We start from the raw sequence: 24,478 nt of genomic DNA, 5'->3' as shown, positions 1-24,478 counted from the left end.
TATAGAAATCTATTTTTCTATATCTAATCTATGTTTATAATTTTATTTTGAAATTTAGTTTCAATTCTAACTATTATTAATATTGCAATTTTATTCTAAATCAAATCGATAATGTTGAAAATGATACTAAAATGGTAAAAAGATTTTAGTGTTCTTGAGATACGAAACAAAAAAATATATTGAAGGAAATCATAGATTCATACAGGATATTTATAATAATAGATAAATATTAAGAGTATGTACTTATTAGAATTTAGAATTAAAACTAATTAATATAAAATTAATTAATAAAATAATTATAAAAAATCATTATTAAAAATTAATTGAAACTAATTATAAATAATTAAAACACTTATATTAGAAATTTTATATTTCTAATAATTATTTTCTATATTTATAGTAATTTATAGTTGTTTCGAATAAAATGTTATATTAAAAATAATGATCATATTGCTATTAAGATCGGTGAACAAACATGATGAAAAAATGAAAAAGAGTAATTTGAGATCATATCTAATAAAATTAATAATGATATATACTATTTAATATTCATATGATATTGGGGTGAATGAACGAGCGCGCGCGCACTCACATTCACGCTGTGATCGCAGACGATCGAAAAATACTGAGGGCAGTCAGTCGCGAGCTTTACGTTTCATCGGATGATCATTACTAGTAATGTGAATTTTTACGATTGTGTCGAAAACAATGATTTTTCAAAGAATTCTCTTAATTCGAATTGAAAAAAATAAAAATATCAGAAAAAATTAAATTAAATTAAATTGAAACGTATGTTATTTTAAAATAATAGAAAATACATAAAGAAATACGTATACATAAAAAAAAAAATTAACAAGAGCAAGGGAAAAAAGGGAAAAGAGAAGGAAAAAGGAATGAAAAAAAGCGTGGAGCAATTTTGAACGCAGGAAGAACGTATACGAATAGGAAGAGATAGAGATGCAGCATTTTTATATAATTATTCGTTTATTTTTATTCGTTCTAATTTATCAATTGATGAAGATCAATGGAGAGAAAATAGAAAAAAGAAAGAATTCATGTTATCCATTTCCTGGTATTATTTTAGATCAAAATAAAATTAATAAATTCGAGAATGGAAGTATAGTGTACAATAAATTAGTGTATCCTGCTGAATCATATCAAGTATTTGGAAATAAAACATATGGATGTATATGTAATTTACAATCATGCTTGAGAAAATGTTGTAAACGAAACGAGATTCTAGGGGAAGGTATTCGACCTAATTGTACTCGCCTATCAAGTGAATCACTTATTCAGAAATCTCTCATTCTCGAACGAAACCAACTTGCAGCTGAAATCCAAGAAATATCTAGATTAAGCGATCAGTTTTTTCTGATAGAGGATATGCAATGTTCCAAAAATTTAAGCAAACTTCTACTCGAACCAGAAAATATCGAAGAAGATGCATATGTGTTGCAAGCAAATGGTATTCTTCAAACTTCCAATGGTGATAAATATGAAGCTTGGAATTATTGCCTTGATTGGAAAGAACCTTCCAAAAAAATTGCTGTTTTAGTTTGTACATATAATACATCTACAACAACTTCAAACCCAGTGGATGCCGGAATCATAATTTCTATTCCATTTTTTTTCGCTACTTTCTTTGTGTATGCGATTATTCCAGAATTAAGAAATCTCTATGGAAAAACTTTAATGTGTTACGTGGCTTGTTTGGTGGTTGCCTATACTTCTCTTGTCTTAGCCAAACTACTTTTTTTTAAGTATGTCTTCTGCAGCGCAATAGGTAAGAAATTCGTTGCTCTCTCTTTCTATTTTTCTCTTTCTTACTTTGTTTATTTGAAATTATGATTATTTATCGTATTTTTTTTATTTTATTTCTTCAATCGTATATATTATATGTATTAAATATGTTTTATACATAATATTAAAACGATATCAATCATATCGGTTGAAATTTTCGATTCACCCTTTCTTTCATAGATAAACCGAGTGCGATAAAGATAATTTCGAACAAATAAAAAAGTAAATCATAAAATTTAATATTATATTTCGATCATCTGTATGATATGAATTAAATTTTTAAAAAAGAGTGCAAAAAATAGAAAAGAAATTAATCTATCGAAATCAGTAAAGTTTGTTTTATAGTTTATACATTTAAGCACGTATTAGAAAATACGACATGAGCACACGTACCATTAATATATTCGTGTTTTATTCCGTATATAGTTTCTATTATACTTTCTCATATTTTATTTTATTAATATATAATATTATAGAATATAATATTATAATATATAATATGATATTATATATCATTAATATATAATAAAATATTTAAATACATTTAAGCAATTTACAAAACGCATATATAATTTTGTAAATTACCATATAAAATATAATGGTAAACACAATTTCCATTTATAAAATTTAATTAAATGATTTTTTGTTTTGATTAACGGTGCTTATTTCGTTTTATTTTTTTTTTAGTATAATGATTAAATTTATTAAAATGAATTAAAAGAAAATTATCATTAAATAAAATTCTTATAATATAATTTAATTTTAAATATTTGTTTTCTCCTGCAATGAAATTTCATTATTATTTCGTTGGTAAATACATAATATGTAATACATTAATAAATGATTTTTTATTTTCATCAAACCAAACATCAAAAAATTTTGATATTTAAATATAATCATAATACATACATTAAAAATTATTAAAACTATTAAAACATGGATTTCTATCTTACTGTAGTTAATATATAATTTAATCTATTAGCATATTTATGATAGAACAAAAAACAAATTTATAACTGTTGAGATTAAGTTAGATTATTGAAGCCAAAACAATTACCTTATTAGTAAATATAAATGTTTATAAAAGAATATATATTTATATTTTATAAAATTTAAAGAAAAGAAAATTATTCATTGCTGAAAACATAAAATTAAATATAAAAATCAAAATGTTTTTAATAGTGATTTGTATCATCTTCTAACAGGATATAAAAATAATTTTCTTTTTTAATAAAAGTAAATGACTATAAAAGTTTTGATAAATATTTAATAACAATAAACTTCTTTCACTTGTTCTTCATCATTCTTTTTTTTTATGTAGTTCTTGATTTTTATCTCATCGTTAAGTATTAAAAACTTTGCCAAAATGTTTTCTATATCATAATGATTCAGAGTTGCATGGAAAATTTCATTTTGAAAAATTTGTATATATGTGTAAATATATATGTATATATTTTTTTTCCATTCAATTAACATATTGCTTCAATTATCTTATTAAGTAAATAATCGCGTGTCAATGCCACATTTCACGAATGAAAATTCGTGGAAAAGTAATTTATTAGAAAATTCTCTTTTATATATAATAAGCAATAGATGCAAAAATGTGCTCTGACATTTATGTACAATGAAATTAATGATATAAATATTGAAAATATGACAAAATTACATACATCGACTTAAATCTATGAATGATGAAAATCAAATAAATATTCATTAAAAAATATTTAAATAATATATTAGTGAAAAAAAATGAATATCAGAAATAAACGAAAAAAAATTGAAATCATTGAAGGATTCATCGAAAAAGAATTTAAAGGAATCATTTATCTTGTATTATAGAATTGCATATCTATTTTCTCACATATATTTCTGCATATAGTGTTATATAATATATATATATATATATATATATATATATATATACATACATGCAATCGTGTCGGTACTTAATTGCAAATTGATACTAATCATTGTAATGACGTAAAAAAAAAATAAAGATAACAAAATAATATTCTTGAAATGGTATTAAAAGATCAATAAAATACAATTTTTGTATCAGAAATTAAGAAATTTACATCGATTATTTGCAAAATTAATAATTTTGAAATATTTTTTATTTTCATGATTTATATCAAATTAGGTATATGAATTTCTTTAAAAAATATTTTTCATGCCATTTCATTCCATATTTTTTTATAAATTTGTATTTTTTTATATTTTTTTTCAATAAATTTTCAATAAAATTGTTCACTTTGTGATATTTATATTTTTGTAAATGTGATGTAAATAAATTTATATTTGTGATTTTTTACGCATAATCATTAATAAATTTTCTTTGATTCGTTTGACATCAATAAATGGGTTATTTTTCTAACAATATCTTATCTAACAATATCAATAAGTTTTCTAAAATTTTCCTCTTTCTATTTGATTTAATCGAATTTTTGTGCTTTTGTGTTTAAAATGTATACTTTCGCATATCTATATTTTCTATTTTTTGTAATTTTTTTACTTTCGATGTAAATTTCTAAAAATAAAATATGTAATCGAAATATTTAATATATGCATCCAATATGAAAACAATATTAACAGTATTATTAAATATTTTGAATAGAGATTTTATTTATTTATTTTCAGATTGATTAGCTTGATATTATATAATAATTTTATAAATTTATTATTATTTAAATTCAAATAATGCTTTCATTTTAATATTTAATAATATAATGTCAAAGTTCAAGTGCAAAATTTCTTGTTACAAGGAAATAAAGTTTTTTGAATAAATATCGATAATTACACGATTTTAATATATTATAGTATGTTATAGTATTTTGTAATGAACTAACAATATGTGTAATTACCAACAAATTATTGCCAAGTAATAACACTAATTTTATGAATAATGAAAATGGATCAAACATTATCATAATAATTTAAAAGATGTTTACTTAATATAGCATTATTATGAGAATATGTTTCATTAATTTTATTTTATCAATATCATTTTCTCTTCTCAAAAGAATGAGGGCAAAATTTATAATGAAAATGTTACTATCTCTAAATTTAAATAAATATAAATAAGTATAAACTATCGGTTATTTTTAATGTAATAAATATTTTTAATATAAAAATTTGTTGAGTGTGAAACGCAAATTGATTAATTGCCAAAATATTTTTGATTTATATTATTATTAAATATTAAAAATAAATATTATATGAATTAATGAGAATATGTATAAAATATATGTTTTTTTTCGATTTTTTTTCATTCGTATCCTATTACCAGAACTGATCGAGTTTTATCCATTCTTGATCGATGCTCAAAATTTAAATTTCAAGATTTGTTTCGGAGATTTCCTGTTTTTCAATACATGAAGATAAATAAGAACAGATTGCAATACCTCACCTTGACTCACCTTACCTTACCTCTCTCCTTACTTTGAATTTTTCTTCTTTTCATCTTTTATCTACTTTCCTTTGCTTTACCTTGATATGGCATATGCCATGATATTCGATATCATAGTGAATATACGTGAAAAAAATTTCGAAATATCTTGTATTTGCTCGATGTCGATGACGGTTTATATTTAAGTAATCCAGAATTTTATCTTATTTTTCGAATAATTTTCCTCAATAAATTTTAGACATTTCTTTTGCGAAATTCATTCGATTCAATCTCTAAAATTGAATATTTTATATTATATTGGTGCACTTGTATAAATTTAATATTTTATCAAATCATATATTTAATTTATTATTAATTATGTATATTAAATGAATAAAATAATTTTGAATTTTTACAGAATACATTACTATATTAAAAACAATCGAATAGTTTATACTATTATAAATAAATGTTTAATATTTAGATTTATATGTATATATACATATAAATATACAACAATAAATTTTTATATATCGTAAAATTTTAATAAGTTATAAAAGAAGGTAATAAAAATCAATCTCTGATTAAATTACCGATTATATAGATATAACATATTCATAATAATTTGTTGTCTGCTTATTTTTTGATCTTCACTAATTACTTTTGCCTCCAGGAATTTATCTTTTCTCTTTCTTTCTCTTCCTTCTTGCCATCTTCTTTTCCATTTTTGTTTTAAAAACTTTTAATATAAAATTCTTTTCGATTTTTTTAATTAAAAATTTCTACAATCTAATCAGGTGAAAAAAGTGAGGAAAATAAAAAAAGAATAGATAAAAAAAAATTAATAAAAGAAGTAAAAGAAATAAATAGGAGAAGGGATAAATAGGGAGAGAGGGAAGCAGAAAAGTGACAAGGATAACGAAAAAAGGAAGAATAAAATGAAAACGCTGAAATCATTCCCAGTAGTTAGTCCGTTGCAACGTGACGCGATCAACCGACGTTATGAACATTAGCAATCGTAGTATCGTTTCCGCGTAAAACGATAATGATTGTGGTCATTATAAATCTGAACGAATCGTGATAAACAGTTACTTGACGAAAACCTACTTACCAAGATGTTTAGTGTCGTGATCGGTGATTTATTATTGACGATACTCGCGATAAATTCAATTCAACCGTCTTCACAATTCAATACAACACCATCTCTTAACCAGGATTCTATCAATTTCGCCATACATGAATCGAATGTGAAAATAGATAACGATAACAGAACGAAATATTTTCATTCGAATGAAGATATCGAGAAGATGGGAAATATTTTTACGAATGCAGAGAGCAAGGATCAATGTTTTTCTAATATTTTTTTCATGACTGATGGAAAAGCATGTATTCCTTTATGTTGCCCATACGGGAATCGTATGACGAACGAAAAATGTATTGAAACAAATAATACTTATCGTTTCCCGCCCCTTTACAACTCGAATAATTTAACGTTAATCGATGAGACACCGGATTATCGACGCTATTTTCATTTATCCGTTAAAGATCCTTGTAAAGGCTGGCAACGTTATAAACTTAGTCCAGAAGAATATCCGGAAGATGAATTCATGATTCTCGATAATGGTTCAGTTTACAAATATAACAAGAACGAACTTTTTCGAGAGACTGATTATTGTCTCGGTATCATTTTATCCACTGTATTCGATGTAATTTTTTGTTACAAGGATGAAGATGAGATAAATGTTAGTAAAGTACTTTATCCCATCGGAATGATCGTATCGGTTCCGTTCCTGTTTGCCACATTTATCGTCTACTGTCTGTTACCAGAACTGAAGAATTTACACGGCAACACACTTCGTGCACATATTATTTCTCTATTAGTCGCCTATATGACACTCTCAAGCGTAAATGTTATTCCGCAAGAACAGATTTCGAATTCTCTCTGCATTATATTTGGTACTCATACAGTTACATAATAATTTTAAATAGTTTTACATATCTCTATATATAAATTGATATTTCTAACATAAATAAAAACACAAAAAATATATATACAATAAATAAGATTTCATGTTATTTATGCGTTGCATTGCATTTTTTTTTTTTTTTTTGCTTTCCGTTTTATATTATATTATTATATATTATATTTTATTATTATTACATATTATATATTATATATTTATATTATATTATATGAAATTTTTATGTACTACTATATTTAAATTATCATTGATCATTTATTGAATTCTGTTTCAGCATTCATCATTCATTTTTCTTTCTTGGCTAGTTTCTTCTGGTTGAACGTTATGTGCTTCGATATTTGGTGGACATTTGGGTAAGTTAATTTTTCTCGTTTGCTATTTAACTCGATCATTTATGTATATCTTAATTCATAACTGTTTTTTCTACATTTCATTTTAATTTAATTTCTTAATTAATCGCGTTGTGTTAAATTCAAATATATCGAACTAACAGTGTATTTACAATGCTTTCGAATTAAAAGCTTATTATAATCGATGATATATGCATCATGGAACGTACAGAAATTATCTCCTTAATATCTTTCCAGCTAAAGCAATTCGATAGTTTACGATCATCAAGGGAAATTGATAGCGACATGCGTGAATTAATATCCGGTTCATGACGGCATGTGTATACTTTGTAAACATTCTTAAATTAAGTTCGATCGGTCCACGAAGTAGACTTAGGGCTTCTTTCTCAAGTACTTTCATTCCATGAACATCCAACATGTTATTAACATCACAAGTTTATTTAACTTCACGACAATAATGTGTCTTTTATTCCTTTCAATCGATCCAATCTTGCCTTCCACTATATACAAATAATTTTTCTCGGAATTCTCTCAATAACAGATTAAAATTTTTAATCGAATAAACGTGTCTATTTCTGTCGTCCATTTATCTAAATATGATTGAAACAATATATATAAATTATCAGGAACATACTTTTATGTATTATTATTATTTTATATATGTATAAAACATACATATGTATTTTCATTTAATGGAAATTATTATATGAAAAGATAAATGCAAATATTGCATTTATATTGCGTAGAAAAGCGATTGCGTCTCAAAAATCAAAAGTAACATGATATTTCTTTCTTTACCGAATTGAATTCTTATAAAAGTATTTGAGAGATCTACTTATATACATATATGTATGTATTTGTAAAGCGCCAGGTGTACAGCAAACAAATCGTGACGTATGTTCTAAACAAATCTCGAATACTCGAAAACTGAGAATCGGTCTTTTGGTTCTGACGCCGACGCCACATCGACGCCACACGGACGCTATACCGACGCCATATCGACGCCACATCGATATTACGCTATACATTCGATACTATACATACATACTGATGCCGATAGTTTTCATATTTCGATAATTTTTGAAAAAAATAAAAGAAATTAATAAAATCATGATAAATAAATGTTGATATTTGGAAATAATAAGTTTAATCGATTAATTATAATATAAAAATGCTTCGAAAAATTTTAAATCATTGATCGACATGTTTTATAGATTATTGAATACTACTACTAAAAATGAATTGTTGGTTCACAAGTAATGATATTTTGATATTTCAATTTTCTTCTCTGCCAAAAAAATTATCTGAATAGCATGCAGCAATCGTGTTAAATCGTTTTTTTTTTTTTTTTAATTTTAAATTATTTGATCATTACAAATTCATTGTCAAGTTTTTTTTAATGTCGTTTATAGTATATAGCTTGTAATCATTAAAATAACGAGTTATCGGTCATTACCAAGTATTTCTTTTATTACATATGTGAAGTATATAAGTATATAGGTGTGACGAATGTAATTAAGGGTGTGACTATAGTGTGACCTTGAATTATACAACATACATATACATTCATGTATAGATAAGTATCAATTAGGAATAATCTTCTTATCTAATTTAGAGGATGGTATATAGACTTTTCTTGAATATCTATTATTTATTCGTAATTTCTATTAATAAAATACTTTTCAAGTTTACGCATCATTTCTTTAATTTTATAAATTGTACTTTTCCATTTTTCACTTTAACTTAATTTTTTTTTTTGTTCATAAATTGAATATTTCAAGGAACAAGTTCAAACTATTACTATATATTCAAATAAAGCACGAATAAATAGAATAATTAAATTTAGAATCTTAATATTTTGTTTAAAAATAAAAAAAGAAGTCGTATTTTTATTTCTTCTTGTGCAAACGATATATATACTTTTATTAATGATTCTTACCAATCGTTTAAAACTATAAATCTTACTTTTGTAAGATGTAACGGCAGGAAATATAGAACACGTCATCTAAAACCACAAGCTCATATCGTATAAAACAGGGCTTCCCAAACTTTTATGAGACCCACTTTATATCTTCGTGATTTACACGCTATATTTTTAAAAAAAAGTGATGTTCTAATAAAAAAAAATATCATTTTAACACTTTTAAATTTTTTCGAACAGATTTAATTAATATGTAATTAATATATAAATTTATTAATCAAATATATAATAAATACATAAGATGAGTTTGTTTAATATTTAACATTTGTTTATTTAATATTTGATGCAATAGAACTATATTTTAAAGTGTAATATACATGTACATATTATATATTGTGATTAACAAAAAAAAATAATCGAAATCTTATGCTAATTATTTTTTATTTTACTTTTTAAGTTTCATTTTTCATGTATTTTTCCATTTCTACTTTTTTTTTTTAATTCTATTTTATTTACTAAAGAATTTCTTATTTTCAGAGGCTTTCGATCCCTACATGGCAGCGTGAAACAAAGGGAGCGTAAAAAATTTTTAATATATTCGATTTACGCTTGGGGTTGCGCAGCGATTCTCACCGGAATTTGCGCTATTATGGATTTTCTGCCTAAAATTCCAAATTATTTAATCAAACCAGACTTTGGAAAAATGAATTGTTGGTTCACAAGTAAGTTTTCACGAATTAGAATAACGAGTTTTCTTGGGCAAATAAGAATTTTTAAACTTAATCAAGATTTGATTAAAATTTCATAATATCGTATATAAGTATATTTTTAATTTTGATAAATATTTGTATAGGAGATGAAGCAAAGGCAATATATTTTTACGGTCCTATGGGTATCACTGTTCTTTGTAATATATGTCTTTTTATTTCTACGGCATTAAAAATACGGCAACATGGAAAAGATACGGCCCAACATCTTAGAAGTATGGACAGTAGACGCCATGATGACAATAAACAATGGTTCGTTCTTTTTTTGTTTATAATATTTTTAATTATATATCTACTGTACTGTTATCACATAGTATGTATAAAATATCGATCATTCAAAAATATATACAAAATAATTGATTAAATGCTAAGATTTCGCTTTCTTCCATTTATTTACATCAATATGTTTTTACATTATTGTATATATCTTATTTTATACTTGTGACGGTAAAAATATTTTCAGAGCTTTTTTTAGAACTTGTACAATAAGGATTTTCCCATGGTTTGATTTGTTTTTGTAATGACGAAAGCGGGTCGCTCTCGCGTAACAAAACATACATCCGTCTGAAGAGGATCTCATGATTGCATGTTTCGTCTTTATCATTGATCTTAGCATTTATATACTATATATATATAGCATATATTTTTAATAGAATATTTAAAGAGATAAAATCAAAATTTTAATATTTTTTTAATAATATTTTTAATATAACTTCATATTTTTTTCAATGTAATTTTATAGTAGCATGAAACAGAAAATTTTAAATTAAAATATTTATAATTATTATATATTTATATTTTTTTAATGTTCTATTATTTTATAAAAAATATCTCCAGATAAAATTATATTTAAAATTGAAAAAATGTTGAAATTTTTGGAAATTGAAAAAAAAAGATTTTTCGTCGATAAAAAATATACCATATATTCCATGTAAGTTATGCATCATAATTTTTGTAATAAGATGAATTTGTAATATAAAGACATATATTTTCATAATTGATTATTTATCATATATAATACGTATCATGGAATATTTATTAAGTCAAATTCATTTTTCTGATTTTTATTTTATTATTTTTCTGATATATAAAATTGTTCATATATGCATACATTTATATACATATATGTATACATATATATTATAAAACTATTTTAATCTTTCATTTAATTAAATGTGAAATTTAATTTGCTTTATCCAGGTTTAATCTATATTTGAAACTGTTCATTGTGATGGGTATAAATTGGTCAATGGAAATAATATCATGGCTTTGTAACAATACACCAACATATCTTTGGTACCTTACTGATTTTACGAATACTTTGCAAGGTGTAATTATTTTTATAATTTTCGTTTGGAAAGATAAAGTTAAAAGACTACTGTTAAGAAGATTTGGTTGCCATGGAAGTAATATTTTTTCAAGAAATTCAACTCGTGGTTGTCGTACTTGTACATCGACAACTTCCGCTCCATCATTTCAGGAAAAGATCGTCACATATTCGAATGAATCTTTTTGTGACAAAACAATCGTCGATAATTAATAATTAGCTTTAATCATTTCTGTATCGTGATTTATTATGTATCATTTATACAACTTTATAAAAATAACAAATGAAAAAAAGAAAATTTTGATTGAAGTATATTAGCTTTTGACAAATCTATATTCAATTTATATTCGACACTTTATCAAAATATCGATTAATAATGAATTAAAAATCAAATATTGAGTGTGAATTTTCTTCAAGAATTTCTAGTCATTGTTATGCTGCCTTTCTAATATTCATTTTTGCTACTACATAATCGTTTATATGTAAATTTGAAACATTTAATTTTTATTTTGTGATAAAATAATGATTTTTAGAAAATATTAAGTTTAATGTCAATATATTAAAATAATAATGTATAAGTAAATTAAATCTATTTTATCATAGTTATTTCTCTTTCTTTTATAATTTAAATTTTAATATAATATAATAATAATTTTATTCATTATTTTATTATAAAGTTTGTAAATTTTATTTTATAAAATAAGAAAATGACAAAAATATTATTTATATCAAAATGTATATTATTCTTTATCTTTATCAAATCAAATATGCAAAAATTTTGTACATTTTTTTTACATATACATTTAATTAAACACATATTATATATATATTTTATTCTAAAACGATATTGAAATACAAAGTAATTAAAATTTGAAGTAATATTAAAATAAATCTATTCATTAAACATTATATATTAGGGATCCAAAATTTTATTATTATAATGTACTAATTATTTATTATTTATTTAAAATTATTATATTTTAGTTGTATATAAACACATAAATATCATTGTTATAGAGAGAATGAATACGATATTGATAATATCGAGTTTCTATTCTCATTTCATTCTTTTTTTTATCATTTGTTTATGCGAATACATCTTCTCTATCAGCTCCAACTCCTTCTCCATCCTCTAAACTGGAAAAATTCAAAAAATGGGCAGGTCTGTGAATTTCATGATAAAATTCTTTTGGATTTGCCAGTTGCAATTCATATTTCATGTTTGGATCATGTCTCACACCTATAACCGCCAGGAAAAAAATAATAATTATATTATTTCGGTTTTAACTAAAAAACAAAAATCAAATCTTACCCATAAAGTTATAATTCCAAGATCCTTGACTTGGGACCATAAAGAAACCAAGGAAACGATCAGATAATAACATTTGTACTTTTTCATAATGACTCGGTAAATAACCTTTAGGATTATTTCCCTTATCGGTATTTTGCTTTCCCCATTCAAAGCCGCTACAGTAAATATAATAAATACAAAATTTAATAATAACAAAAAAAACAATAAATGTTTAACAATGACGATAAATAACAAATTTTATCAAAAAAAAAAATCAAATACAAACCTAGGTGTTAATTTGTATGCCGTAAGAGAACAAGATCCTGGCGTAAAACTACAAGTAATAACAATAGTCTTTTCTCCATCCCAAATCGGATTTTCTGCCATTATTCGAGCATGAGTAGATATATCCTAATCAAATATAAATTAATATAAAATAACATAATATAAAATACACAATAAATTAAATAATAATTATAAATAAAAATATATTAATAAATATGTATTCAACAATATATGTTGATAATATAAACCTGTGGCGATAATTGTGGCAGCTCATTAGGTTGAGTATGAATCCAACCGAGAGGTTCCATTTCCTTAAGATATTGATGATTTGGAAGTGTATTAGGTAAATGGACTGTTTGATGAGTACCCCATTGTGGAGCCATAACTATACATCGTATTTCTTTAACTTGTGGATTATCTGGTGGACTAATTCCATATAAATACCCTGCTATCTACACAAATAACAATAATAATAACAACATAATAATAATATATTTAATTTCTTTTTAGTGAAAATAAGAAAAATAAATTTATTTTTATAAAATCAAGTATATAAAAGGCATACCTGTGCTCGTAAATCTGAAATAGTGACGAATTTTTTGAGAACATTCTTTGGCAAAATATATGTGTAACCAGTTTCCTTAATGTCATCGGATGATACATATATATGATTAGTTCGAAGATGCAAATTGGTAGCAGAAATTGCTCTTACTCGCCATTCAGTTTTTGAACTAAATGTTTGTGTTTCATAATTGGAAGTTGTCGCCGTGATAATTTCGTCTCCATGTTTGTTTACTGTCCTTGTAGTCGTTGCTGTAAGCTGCGATTGTTCTTTTGTTTGTTTTTCTATTTCAGCAATTTGTTGACGTTGTGCAGAGGGTGCACTAATTTCCATACCCAAGATGATATCTCGAATTTCTGATTGAGTCAATGATGCAACATTCACACTGAGAATAATATAATTTCATAATAAACAATTTCATATTAGGTGGATATTTATATTTTTATACATATAAATAAATAAAAAAATATTATAAATATAAATAAATAAAAAATACATACTTGTTTTTTTTACCATAATCAGCCAAAATAAGATCTTTCAATTGTACTTCGACTTTAATCCATTCATCATCTGTCAAAGAAGGCCATATATGATGTGGTTCTGTTATAGTTGTTTTATCAGGTTTTAGAACAACTTTTGTTCTTTCAGTATTGACATGTAATGCACGAAGAATTAGAATCAAACGTGAGAATGCCTATATATAAAAAAAAAAAATAAAGATAAATAAATATATTTAAAAAAATATAAATATTAAAATATTAAAAAAAAAGAAAATTAATAAAAAAAATTATAAATTATTACCGTATACGATGAAATAGTTTTCAACCAATCATCATATAAATTGAATAATACCATTTGAGGTTCTGTTGCTTTTAATATCAAGTCACCAAACTTTTCAACTTTCAAACAAGCTTGGAATGGTAATTGAAGTTCTGATCCTTTGATAACAATATTAGGAAAATCTAGTAAATGCACTTCTAAAGGATCCAACATTCCTTTTCTTGTTACTATAATTTGCTTCGGTTGTTCTTCGACTGGTAAAGATCGAATAAGAGCAGCTACTTCTTCAGCAGTTTTCCATTTTGCCAACTATGATAATATAATATTAATTATAGAAAAAAAAGTTTTCAATTATATTCATTATTTAGTTTTTTATAATTATAATAAATGTATCTTACCTGACCTAAACGTTTTTGACCAGCCCAAACGGAAGTATGAATAATCTTTAAAAACAATTGACCAGTCCGAGGATTGAAAATAAAGATTGCTCCATTTATAGGTTTTGTAGTTAAATTACCCTCAAATGTTTTATGAATTGTAACACGATATACATTAGTATCATCAACAAACCTAATAAATCAAATAAAAAAAAATGCTCGATATAACAATTACATATTTATCATAAAAATAAATGTAAAAAAAAAAAAATACCAAATAATTTGATTCGAAAAAAGTTCTCCATAATTTTGTGAAGATAAATATGGTTCAGTAGGTTCTGATGAATAAAGTTGTAATGCTTTCCGAATGCGTTCTCGTAATACATATAAAGCAGGATTAGCTTTCATTATTTTTGCCATTGCTTGTTGTATAAGAGGCTTACACCCTGGGAACCAGTTACCATAAGCACTATAAACAAAAATGCAAATAAATAAATTATGAAATATTTTTACATGAACATTATCTGCTAATGATTATTTTTATTTTATATATCGATCAAAAAAATCATCTTTTGCGTTTTTGATCTGACATATTTAAATATATATCTTGTTTAACATTCAATATATTGAGATGAAAAAAAATTTCATTTTTATTTTTAAATCAGAGGAAATAAATATTTGATATAATCGAATATATATATCAAGGATTACATCTTGATAATTTAATTTTTAATTCCAATATAATTTTAAAATTGCAATTAAATTGAATAAAAATATTTAAATATTAAAACATATACCTATGTAAATTATAAGCTAAATCTATAGCTATTAATAATCCTGTTGGTGATGGATAAATAGACATATTATCCGTTGTATAATCTAAGAATTTAGCTCTAGCATATCGTTCGATATCATGAGAATCATAATCTCCCCATCTAAGTTGCACGTCTATCCAATATTTTTGTGTAGTTGTATTATCCATAAGATCTCTGTTCAAAAAATGACATAATAATAATATATTAATAACATAATAATAATATTAATAACAAAATATATTCTCTATAAATATATAAATGAAAATAAAAGAAAAAGAAATGATTACTTTGAATCGGCAAGTAACGATGGTCTAGATACGTTCCACTTATATGCAGAGAAAAGCAAAATATCAGCACAAGAAGAGTTCATTTTGTATGATTTTCTAGGATGAATGGTCTCTTTTTGAACAGTCTCGATTTCTAGAGCATCTAATTCTTGATCAAAAACTTGACAAAGATCCATCACAATCGATTCATGTACTTTTTGCCACAAGTGTGCACGAAATATTTGAATTAATGAAATCTTTAATGTTGGAATTTTACCATGCATGAATATTCCTGTTAAATCCAATTGAACCTAACAAAAAATAGACAATAAACAAAATTTATATACAATAAATAAAAATTTCAAGAAATCATTGACAACAATCAAAAATATATATTTTTTAATAATTATAATAAATTTATATATAAATATTACCTGAAAACCAACATAAACATTTGCTCTATTAATAGTTGGTGACCACCATAGAGTGAATCGACGATTTGGAATTTGATTTAAGCCAGATCTTTGTGCGTTAGTTAATTTCTTATATTTCATAGATTCTTCAAATCCAGATGCTTTCTCCCTGTGTAAAAAAAATAATAAGCGATAGATCAGCATTTTAATTCTTATTGATTAAATTTTTATGATTAAATTTTATTTAAATTTAAAAAATCTAAAAATGGAATTGGAAAAAAATCAAAAAAGAATTACCAGAAAAGACCTTCCCAGGTTGGAAAGTATGTTCCTTTAAAAAGAGTATGTTCTAAAATACCTTCTACACCACCGAGGGCTTGTATCATATCTGTTCGATAATTATTTAAATTCCACAATTTACCATCATGACGTTGATGAGTCCACCAAAATGGATTTTGTTTCAATACCTAAAATCAAATATATATAAAAAATATAATTAATAAAAATAACAATATAAATAAAAAATAATATTTCTTATGTAAAATATAAACGAAAATAAATTCAATAATAAAATGCAATAAGATAATACCTGATATTGTTTAAATTCTGTACGTATTCTCCAACCTTTGTCATAGGCAAGGGTATGTCTATCTTTCTGGAATAAAGTATTTATTCTAGGAATACCACGATCCCAACTATCTTCAAGATCTTCCAAAGTAAGCCTACGATTTTGAGCATTAGCTTCTTGTCGTTTTAATGCATATTCTGCCCATACTCGTTGAGAATCTATGAACTCTGATTCCCAAGGTTGAATATATCGATATAAGTTTGGAATTAATTGATCTTCATCATGACTCATGCCCGAACGAAAATGAGTAATACCAACATCAGTTTGCTTTGACCATCTTAAATCTGACTGTAACATTTTTTGCAATTATATTTGTATTTTTTTTTTTTTTAAATATTGAGATATTATAGTAATATTTCTGAAAATAGTTTTTAACTTTTTAGCTTACCTGAGGTATAAGTACATGTCCCATCGAAAGCATTCCAAGTCCACCTAATTCTTTCGGTGTGTAAAATACTACTGGTGGAAATCGCGAAGGCATTTTTGAATTAAGACCAATTTTAATACGTGTTTGAATTTTATTTTCGCATTTTACCAACAAATCTAAGAGTTCTTGTGTATTCACTACAGCTTCACGAAAATAAGTCATGAGTCCAATTAAAGCTGTATTCCATTTATTAACAATTTTTGTGAAAGTTGTAGATCCAGAAGCCATAAGGATTTGTCTAACTCTATTATGAAATCGTTGTAGACTTTCATCATCAACTCTCAAGAAACACTGAGCAGTTCTTTCTTTCGTAATTTCATTTTGTAAATTCCACACACCATCTCTATGTGTAAATTCTTCATGAGTAGTTCTACATTTTGGCAAAATTCTGCATTCGAATCCACTCATGTTGAATAACAAATTGGGATTATCTTTACTATATACACTAACAAAACTATTTTCCCACTGTATCGTAGTTGTAGAACGAGGTAACCGATTTTTAATATCCCAAAATACAGCACGACCTCTGTAAGATAAAAAAAAGAAAATTTTAAAGTTTATAAAATAATTAAATAAAAATAATAACAAAGAAGAACTAACGATTATTACTATAACTATTATTTACTTACAAATTAACATCATGTTTCATAAGACGCATTCGTGCATCTCGAGGCCAACATTTTTTATTATTGTAACCAACGATATTTTCATTATTAGGATCTGGATGTTCTGTCAAATATCTTTGAATTAGATCTCTCGCTTCATCAGCAGAAAATCTATTAATATAAAATAGAAAATTACTAATTATCTAATCTATTAATATAAAATAGAAAATTATTAATTAATATAAATTAGAAATTTATAAATATCAATTTATAACTCAATAATTTAATTAAAATGCAAAGTATATATGTATATATATGAACAATATAATCTTTTAAAAAAATTATAAATTTTTAATTTTACCTTAAAAACAAATGTATTCTATCAACGTATCTGCAATATAATCTAATAGGATGTGCTGTTTCTGATGCTACATCTTGGAAAGTCAAAAAATCATTTGGCATTTGAGGAGGACCAGCCATTTCACTGGCTCTTTGCAATCCAAGAACCAGCAAATCTAATACTAGACCATAATATTGTGCTATAAATGATGCAAATTGCAGACCTCTAATTATCCCATAACTGTTTGTATGATTCATATCCTAAATAATCATATATCTTATATTTTTCATTATTTATTTAATACAAAACAATTGATACATGCAAATTAACAAAATAAGTAACATACCTTATAATTTATAACAACATTATTCTTTGCAGTCATATAATCGGCTATATTATGATCAACAATTAATCGAAGAAGCCTGTTTAATAATGTCAAATCAATTTTTTCATATAATTTTTCAAACTTTGATTCCAATAACACATTACATTCCCCTTCACTAACATCCCAAACATCTTGTAGATTATTAATACCCTGACACCATTTATATACCAATAAAGGGGGTGGTTCTGTATCTGAAGGTTTAACCCATGGTGGGAACAATCTTCGTTTATCTGCTTCATACCATAAATATTGATCCAAATAAGCATCTGTAATTTTTTCAAGAGGCTCGACATCGTATACAGGAATCAGATGACTATAAAGATCCATAAATTCAATTCCCACCTATAAAAAAAAATATATGAAAATATCATAAAAATAAACAGTGTAAAAATTGTAGAAGGGCTCTTTGAACCTCTTTGAATGCTCTTTGTGTTAGAAGATGACGTTTAATTCTAGACAACGCTTCGTGTGGATTATCATATGCTTGTTCTATTAAACCAAGTTCTTCGCGTTGACTTTGATTCAATCTTGACTTAACACTATATGCTTCTTTTAAGCGTTCCAAAGCTAATATTAAAAGTTTAGTATCATGTTTATAAGACAATGGTGGAAAAGGTATAGGAGCAAATCTTCTTGATTCTAACCAGTGTACAGTAGTAGTATATATAGCTACTGCTTCTTCAGGAGAAATATAAGGACCATCCTGTATGCAAAAATATCAAAAGTTCAAAAATTAATGATTGTTGATTTTAAAAATTATTTATTTTTAATTTATTTTCATTGTACCTTCAAATAATTATGTTGTCGTTCTTGCTCGGCTTTAAGATAGAGTCGCGTAAGACGACCCAGATTCTTTTTGCACACAGTTTTATCTACAGTTGCTCCACGTCTAATACGTTCTCGATTATAATGTGCAGTATTGGTCCACCAATCTGCTTTCATTTTAACATAACGAAGAATCATATTTTCGATCGGTATTGGTAATCCAGGAACCTAGAGAAAGTGTTGGTCAAAAAAACTAATACAAACGGAAAATTTATATTATCAATAAATAAAAAAATTAAAAATTAAATTATAATAAATAAACCTTCCACGGAATATTAGCCTTCCAACACCTCCATGCTTCACTAAGATGTTGAAGTATTGTACGAGCTTTATTCTGTTTAATTCCTTCTGGCATCATATCTACAATATCATGCATTACTGATGCTCTTAATTCAAGATCGAAATGCGATTCTACTCTTTGTTTTGTTACGGTTTTTGCAACTCCTTTTGAATGACGACCTTCGAATTGTCTAGATAACAAATTTCCTAACCATCTTTCTAATAATGGTGTAATTCCTCTCATAAAAAAAAGCCATACTCTCCAGCCTGGTGCCCAAAATCCACAACCAGGACCTTTTCCAACAGGACCCTATCCATTTATATATCCATCATAAAAATAATTAATAATTTATTATAATATTTAAATGATATTAATAACATATGATGATAGTAATGTAATATAATGATAGTAATAATATTAAATAACATTAATAACAACCGTGTATTCTTACCGTATTAAAACGATAATAAATTAAATGTTTTAAATCTTTACACATCCTAATTTGTCGCATTAACTTATATTTATATCGATACATTCCAGTTAATTGACCAACATGCGCAAAAATATATTGCAATCCATCGGCAAGTTGAAATGCATCAACATTATTCAAACGATATTGTACATGAGAATCTATGATCAATTTCGTTAAACGTAGAATCTCACGACATAAATGAAAAGCTGAAAAAATAAAATTTTCTTAATAATTTTATACCATTACTAATAAAATGAATGTAGTATATATTTTTTTAGCACTTACCATTTCCAAATCTAGATTTCTTTCTTTCCTTCGTCGTGAGAGTTTTAACCGGTTTCAAATTAAAATTATAATCCAAATGAAGATAATTTAAATTTTTTCTATGAATGAGTAAATTCAACATATTATATCCCTGTCTACAGACTTGTAGACCAGCTTCAACCCAATCTATTGTAGTAGTTTGAAAAAATTTAGTTGACTTGAAAGATCGAAACAAGTAACGTTTCTTTTGTGGTTTAGGATGTCTGTGTTTTAATGCATTCAACACAAAGTATTTCAATAGTTTTTGATAACTAACTCGAACTTTAACAGGTTGTCCTGGTGGACAATGTTCTCTATACCAAGATTTCACTAAAGGAATATCAATGGCTCGTCTTGTTCTGCCGGAACGAGTATTAAATGGTCTTGGTGCCCATAATAAAGCTATTCCATTCGCTGTATTATCAGTATATAACGGCGTTTCTTGAAGAAAAGGTTGTACTTCTTCAGGAAGCACAAAATCCTCATCATCCTCAATTTGTGGTTCCACTGTCTAAAAAATATATAAAATTTATGCATTTTAAAAGTATAATAGCTTATATCAATTATTCTAATTAAATATATTTAAATACATACCTTTAGTGAATTTCTATGAGAAATAGGATTAATTAAAGGATCAAAATAAAACGCAGGTAAATCAGGATCTTCGGTTTTTATATAGACAACATTTGGAGCATGGTACCTGTAAATATAATTTAAAAATTTCATTATTGTAATTCTATTAATTTCATTTTAAATTATATTAAAAAATTATACATAAGCATTCATTAAATATTGTAGGTGATTTCAGCAGTTGCCTTTTATACTGTACAAAGGATACGAATAACAATCACCTTTTATTACTTTACCACACTGCTAGTAAGACTTTAATAAGCTAACAATAAATGAATCTTAAAACTCGTGTGGGAATATTTATTTTATTGAACAATTTTATATTACTCACCAAGATAAATGCACAAAATGTGGCATATTATTATATAAGTAAGGAAATGCAATACGATATTCTGTTCTTATAGGCTGTCTAATAATAATTTTATTGATATCGTTAAATTCGTTCCAATCTTCATCGGCTGCATTTGAATCCTTCACTAATGGTTCAAATTTTGGACCACCAGGTATAGCCATATTTAATGCTTTTGCAGTAAAAAATGATTTTGGATCAAAAAGATAAAAGAAATTTTGATCAACTAAATCCGTTAATAATTGATTAGCCAAACGATATAAAGTCGCCATCTGTGGTAAAGTCAAATTCCACCTTCGATAAGTAGATCCATTTACATGCCTGTAATATCATTAATAATTAAGTGTAATTTTGGTAAATAATGTTAACATTATAAAATATAAATTATCAATTCAGTATAGCGTTTTATCTAGCTAATAGTAACTTGTAGTACTCATCTCGAATAAGACTGTCAAATTACTATAGCCATCAACTCACATATTAGTTGATCTCAGGACCCCTACGCGATTCATCATAATATAAAAAATATATATATTTTCAAATTTTATCATTTTAAATAATTAATATAAATAAATGAAATAAAAAATATTCTTAATTCTTAAAATTCAATCAATATTTACTTTGTACCAACAAGTGGTTTATGTTCATAAAACCATGATGCAACGGATTCATCTTCTTCTGAATCCAATTCAATTTGAATAGCTTCCAAGGGTTCTACATCCAAAACATTATCCGCATAATCCAATGGAGGTTCTTCATCATCAAATGGTGGAAATCTCATTCTTTTGAAATGTCTACGATCCCGTTTCTCTCTTCGCATCATAATCCACATTGTACTATATAATAAAAAATAATAATAAAAAAAAATAAACAAATGAAATGTAGATATTATATATATTATATACAAAGTATTTTTAAAATCATATTATGATTCTTTTTTGAATATATTATGACTTCAGAATATATTTATGAATATATTTATTTATTATTATTAAATAATGGAATAAATAAAATTTTATTCTTTTATAACTTACCCCCATTGTGCAATATATACAGGTTCTATAACCCAAGGAATTTCATTTACAAATGTAATTGCACCTGTAATATGATAAAGAACCTTTACATCTCGAATTTGTTCCCAGGGCATTGGCATATTTTCTAGAAGTTTCATAACTGCATGAGGCATATATTTTAATGCTCTAAAATAAAATCAAGAAATTATTTTTTTTTTATTTTTTTTATAAAAACATTAATATTAATTTATTAATATTATTTATTAATATTATTTATTAAATATTATTACACATTATATTTACACATTAATATACTAATAATATTTAATTTTTGATACACATATTTACTAACCCCAAATAAACTCGTTTGTCATGTCTATATTTGCGACTACTCATGTCTCCATGATCTCTAATAATTTTTCTTATATGTTCAGGAGGCATATCTTCTTTTTGAGCATCCACAAAACCAAACTTTCTTTTTTCGGCAAATCTTTTTGACTGAAGCTGTTGCCATTTTTGAGCTAAAATTATATAAATATTTCAAATAATATTAATATAAATAATATAAATAATAAATTTTATATATACATTAATATATATATAATGATATTATATATATATATAATGTATATATAAATCTTTATATCTTAACTAAAAAACTCTATCATAACTAAAAAATCTTTAAATTAATAACAATTTCAAATTTTTATTACACAATCATCATATTAACTTAAATTTAATCTTCCTTTCAAAAGTTTAGAAAATATTAATTTTTTAAATACCTTTTTCTTGAAGTTTATCTTCTGATAAAACTTCTGGTTGTTTAGGCATTTGTGGTAATGGTGGTCCTGCTATTGCTTGCATATGAGCATGATGTGCAGCTTGTGCATGTGCGGCAGCTTGAGCATGAGCTTGAGCTGCAGCTAACTGAGCATGAGCTTGTTGTTGAGCCATCATAGTGGCCCAAGGATTAGGACCCAATAAATATGGTGGAATTGACATTTTTTCAAATTAAATAAGTAGAACAAAACTATAATAAAACATTATATCATATTTTAATATTTATAACTTTTATATAAATTTAATATAAAATAATATGCATATATTAAAATGATGAAGGATTATCTAAATATATATATATAATTATGAATTTAAATAAAAGTATTCATTGATTAATTAAATTTATACTTTTCTTATCTTTTTTATTTTAATTTAATGGATATATATTCATATAAAAATGTATTACTTAAATAAACATTTGTATTATCAAATATATATTTCAATAATGTATCACATAACCTATAAACTATAAATTATTTAAATGAATGTTTCTATTGATGGATATATTAAAAAAAATATTTTTAATAATATATCATAACTAAAGTATAACTATATGAATTTACATTATATTTATAGATACTGTTATAATTGTTGATAGTTTCATTAAAATCTTACAATATATTTTATAAAATTTTACATGTTTCGTTGAAATAAATATGTCTTTATTATTTCAATTTACTTACAATTGTTAATTAGTTTAAATAATCGACAAAAATGTGAAATATTTCAGTCATCTAATATGAATAATAGCAAATAGCAAATACATACAAAGATTGATTGTAATCAATATAATATTGTAAATAGATATCGTTATATTGTACAAAACATTAAATAATTAAAATTTTAATTATTTTTTTCTTTTCTATTTGATATAATTACATAAAATTTAATAAAATTTTATTTGAAATATTTATAAATTGTAAACTTACGTTATTTTTTATATGATATCAAGCATGTCAAGTATATGTGTAAAAGTGACGCTATTGTTGCTCTAAATTATGTAAGTATTTAGATGCTCCTCTCTGCAACCTAACCATAATTTAATATCCAATTGAGAGAA

General features: G+C 24.8%; 2 protein-coding genes across 4 annotated transcripts; one reads left to right on the top strand and one right to left on the bottom strand.

Annotated features, from left to right (window-relative positions):
* Positions 1-523: 523 nt before the first annotated feature.
* Positions 524-11,998, top strand: LOC122710815 (G-protein coupled receptor Mth2-like). Of its 2 annotated transcripts, none has more exons than XM_043928951.1 (5): positions 524-1,783; positions 7,442-7,520; positions 9,976-10,160; positions 10,292-10,457; positions 11,406-11,998. In XM_043928951.1, the coding sequence occupies exons 1-5, from the start codon at positions 958-960 to the stop codon at positions 11,743-11,745; spliced, it is 1,596 nt and encodes a 531-aa protein (XP_043784886.1). In that variant the 5' UTR covers positions 524-957; the 3' UTR covers positions 11,746-11,998. The 2 variants fall into 2 exon arrangements, with proteins under 2 accessions (XP_043784886.1, XP_043784885.1); XM_043928950.1 differs by lacking the exon at positions 524-1,783 and adding an exon at positions 6,107-7,141 and having other exon boundaries at positions 11,406-11,991.
* A 474-nt stretch (positions 11,999-12,472) lies between these two features.
* On the bottom strand, positions 12,473-24,472 carry LOC122710807 (pre-mRNA-processing-splicing factor 8). 2 transcript variants are annotated; one of them, XM_043928936.1, is made up of 30 exons: positions 24,348-24,472; positions 23,361-23,608; positions 22,931-23,099; positions 22,600-22,764; positions 22,186-22,401; positions 21,548-21,886; positions 21,181-21,286; positions 20,569-21,097; positions 20,263-20,489; positions 19,794-20,120; positions 19,493-19,699; positions 19,119-19,409; positions 18,668-19,048; positions 18,343-18,581; positions 18,006-18,152; positions 17,338-17,902; positions 16,911-17,237; positions 16,619-16,788; positions 16,343-16,490; positions 15,930-16,219; positions 15,625-15,816; positions 15,102-15,296; positions 14,849-15,020; positions 14,472-14,759; positions 14,171-14,364; positions 13,674-14,055; positions 13,357-13,560; positions 13,110-13,234; positions 12,845-12,999; positions 12,473-12,772 (listed from the first exon to the last, which is right to left on the bottom strand). In XM_043928936.1, the coding sequence occupies exons 2-30, from the start codon at positions 23,578-23,580 to the stop codon at positions 12,618-12,620; spliced, it is 7,125 nt and encodes a 2,374-aa protein (XP_043784871.1). In that variant the 5' UTR covers positions 23,581-23,608; positions 24,348-24,472; the 3' UTR covers positions 12,473-12,617. The 2 variants fall into 2 exon arrangements, with proteins under 2 accessions (XP_043784871.1, XP_043784872.1); XM_043928937.1 differs by lacking the exon at positions 24,348-24,472 and adding an exon at positions 24,102-24,119.
* Between the last annotated feature and the right edge of the window lie 6 nt (positions 24,473-24,478).

This window comes from Apis laboriosa, unplaced genomic scaffold (assembly GCF_014066325.1).
Source record: "Apis laboriosa isolate Shangri-la unplaced genomic scaffold, ASM1406632v1 scaffold152_cov153, whole genome shotgun sequence".
NCBI classification, from domain to species: domain Eukaryota; kingdom Metazoa; phylum Arthropoda; class Insecta; order Hymenoptera; family Apidae; genus Apis; species Apis laboriosa.
This window is presented reverse-complemented; position numbering and strand designations above follow the sequence as displayed.

Excerpts from the sequence above, each read along its gene's own strand:
- LOC122710815 (XM_043928950.1), top strand. The coding sequence starts at position 6,301 with ATGTTTAGTGTCGTGATCGGTGATTTATTATTGACGATACTCGCGATA. Across the intron at positions 7,521-9,975 it reads GATATTTGGTGGACATTTGG|AGGCTTTCGATCCCTACATG; the intron begins GTAAGTTAATTT and ends TCTTATTTTCAG. Across the intron at positions 10,458-11,405 it reads CATGATGACAATAAACAATG|GTTTAATCTATATTTGAAAC; the intron begins GTTCGTTCTTTT and ends TGCTTTATCCAG.
- LOC122710807 (XM_043928936.1), bottom strand. The coding sequence starts at position 23,580 with ATGTCAATTCCACCATATTTATTGGGTCCTAATCCTTGGGCCACTATG. Across the intron at positions 14,760-14,848 it reads GTCAAAAACGTTTAGGTCAG|TTGGCAAAATGGAAAACTGC; the intron begins GTAAGATACATT and ends ATATTATCATAG. Across the intron at positions 14,056-14,170 it reads GATTATGGTAAAAAAAACAA|TGTGAATGTTGCATCATTGA; the intron begins GTATGTATTTTT and ends TATTATTCTCAG.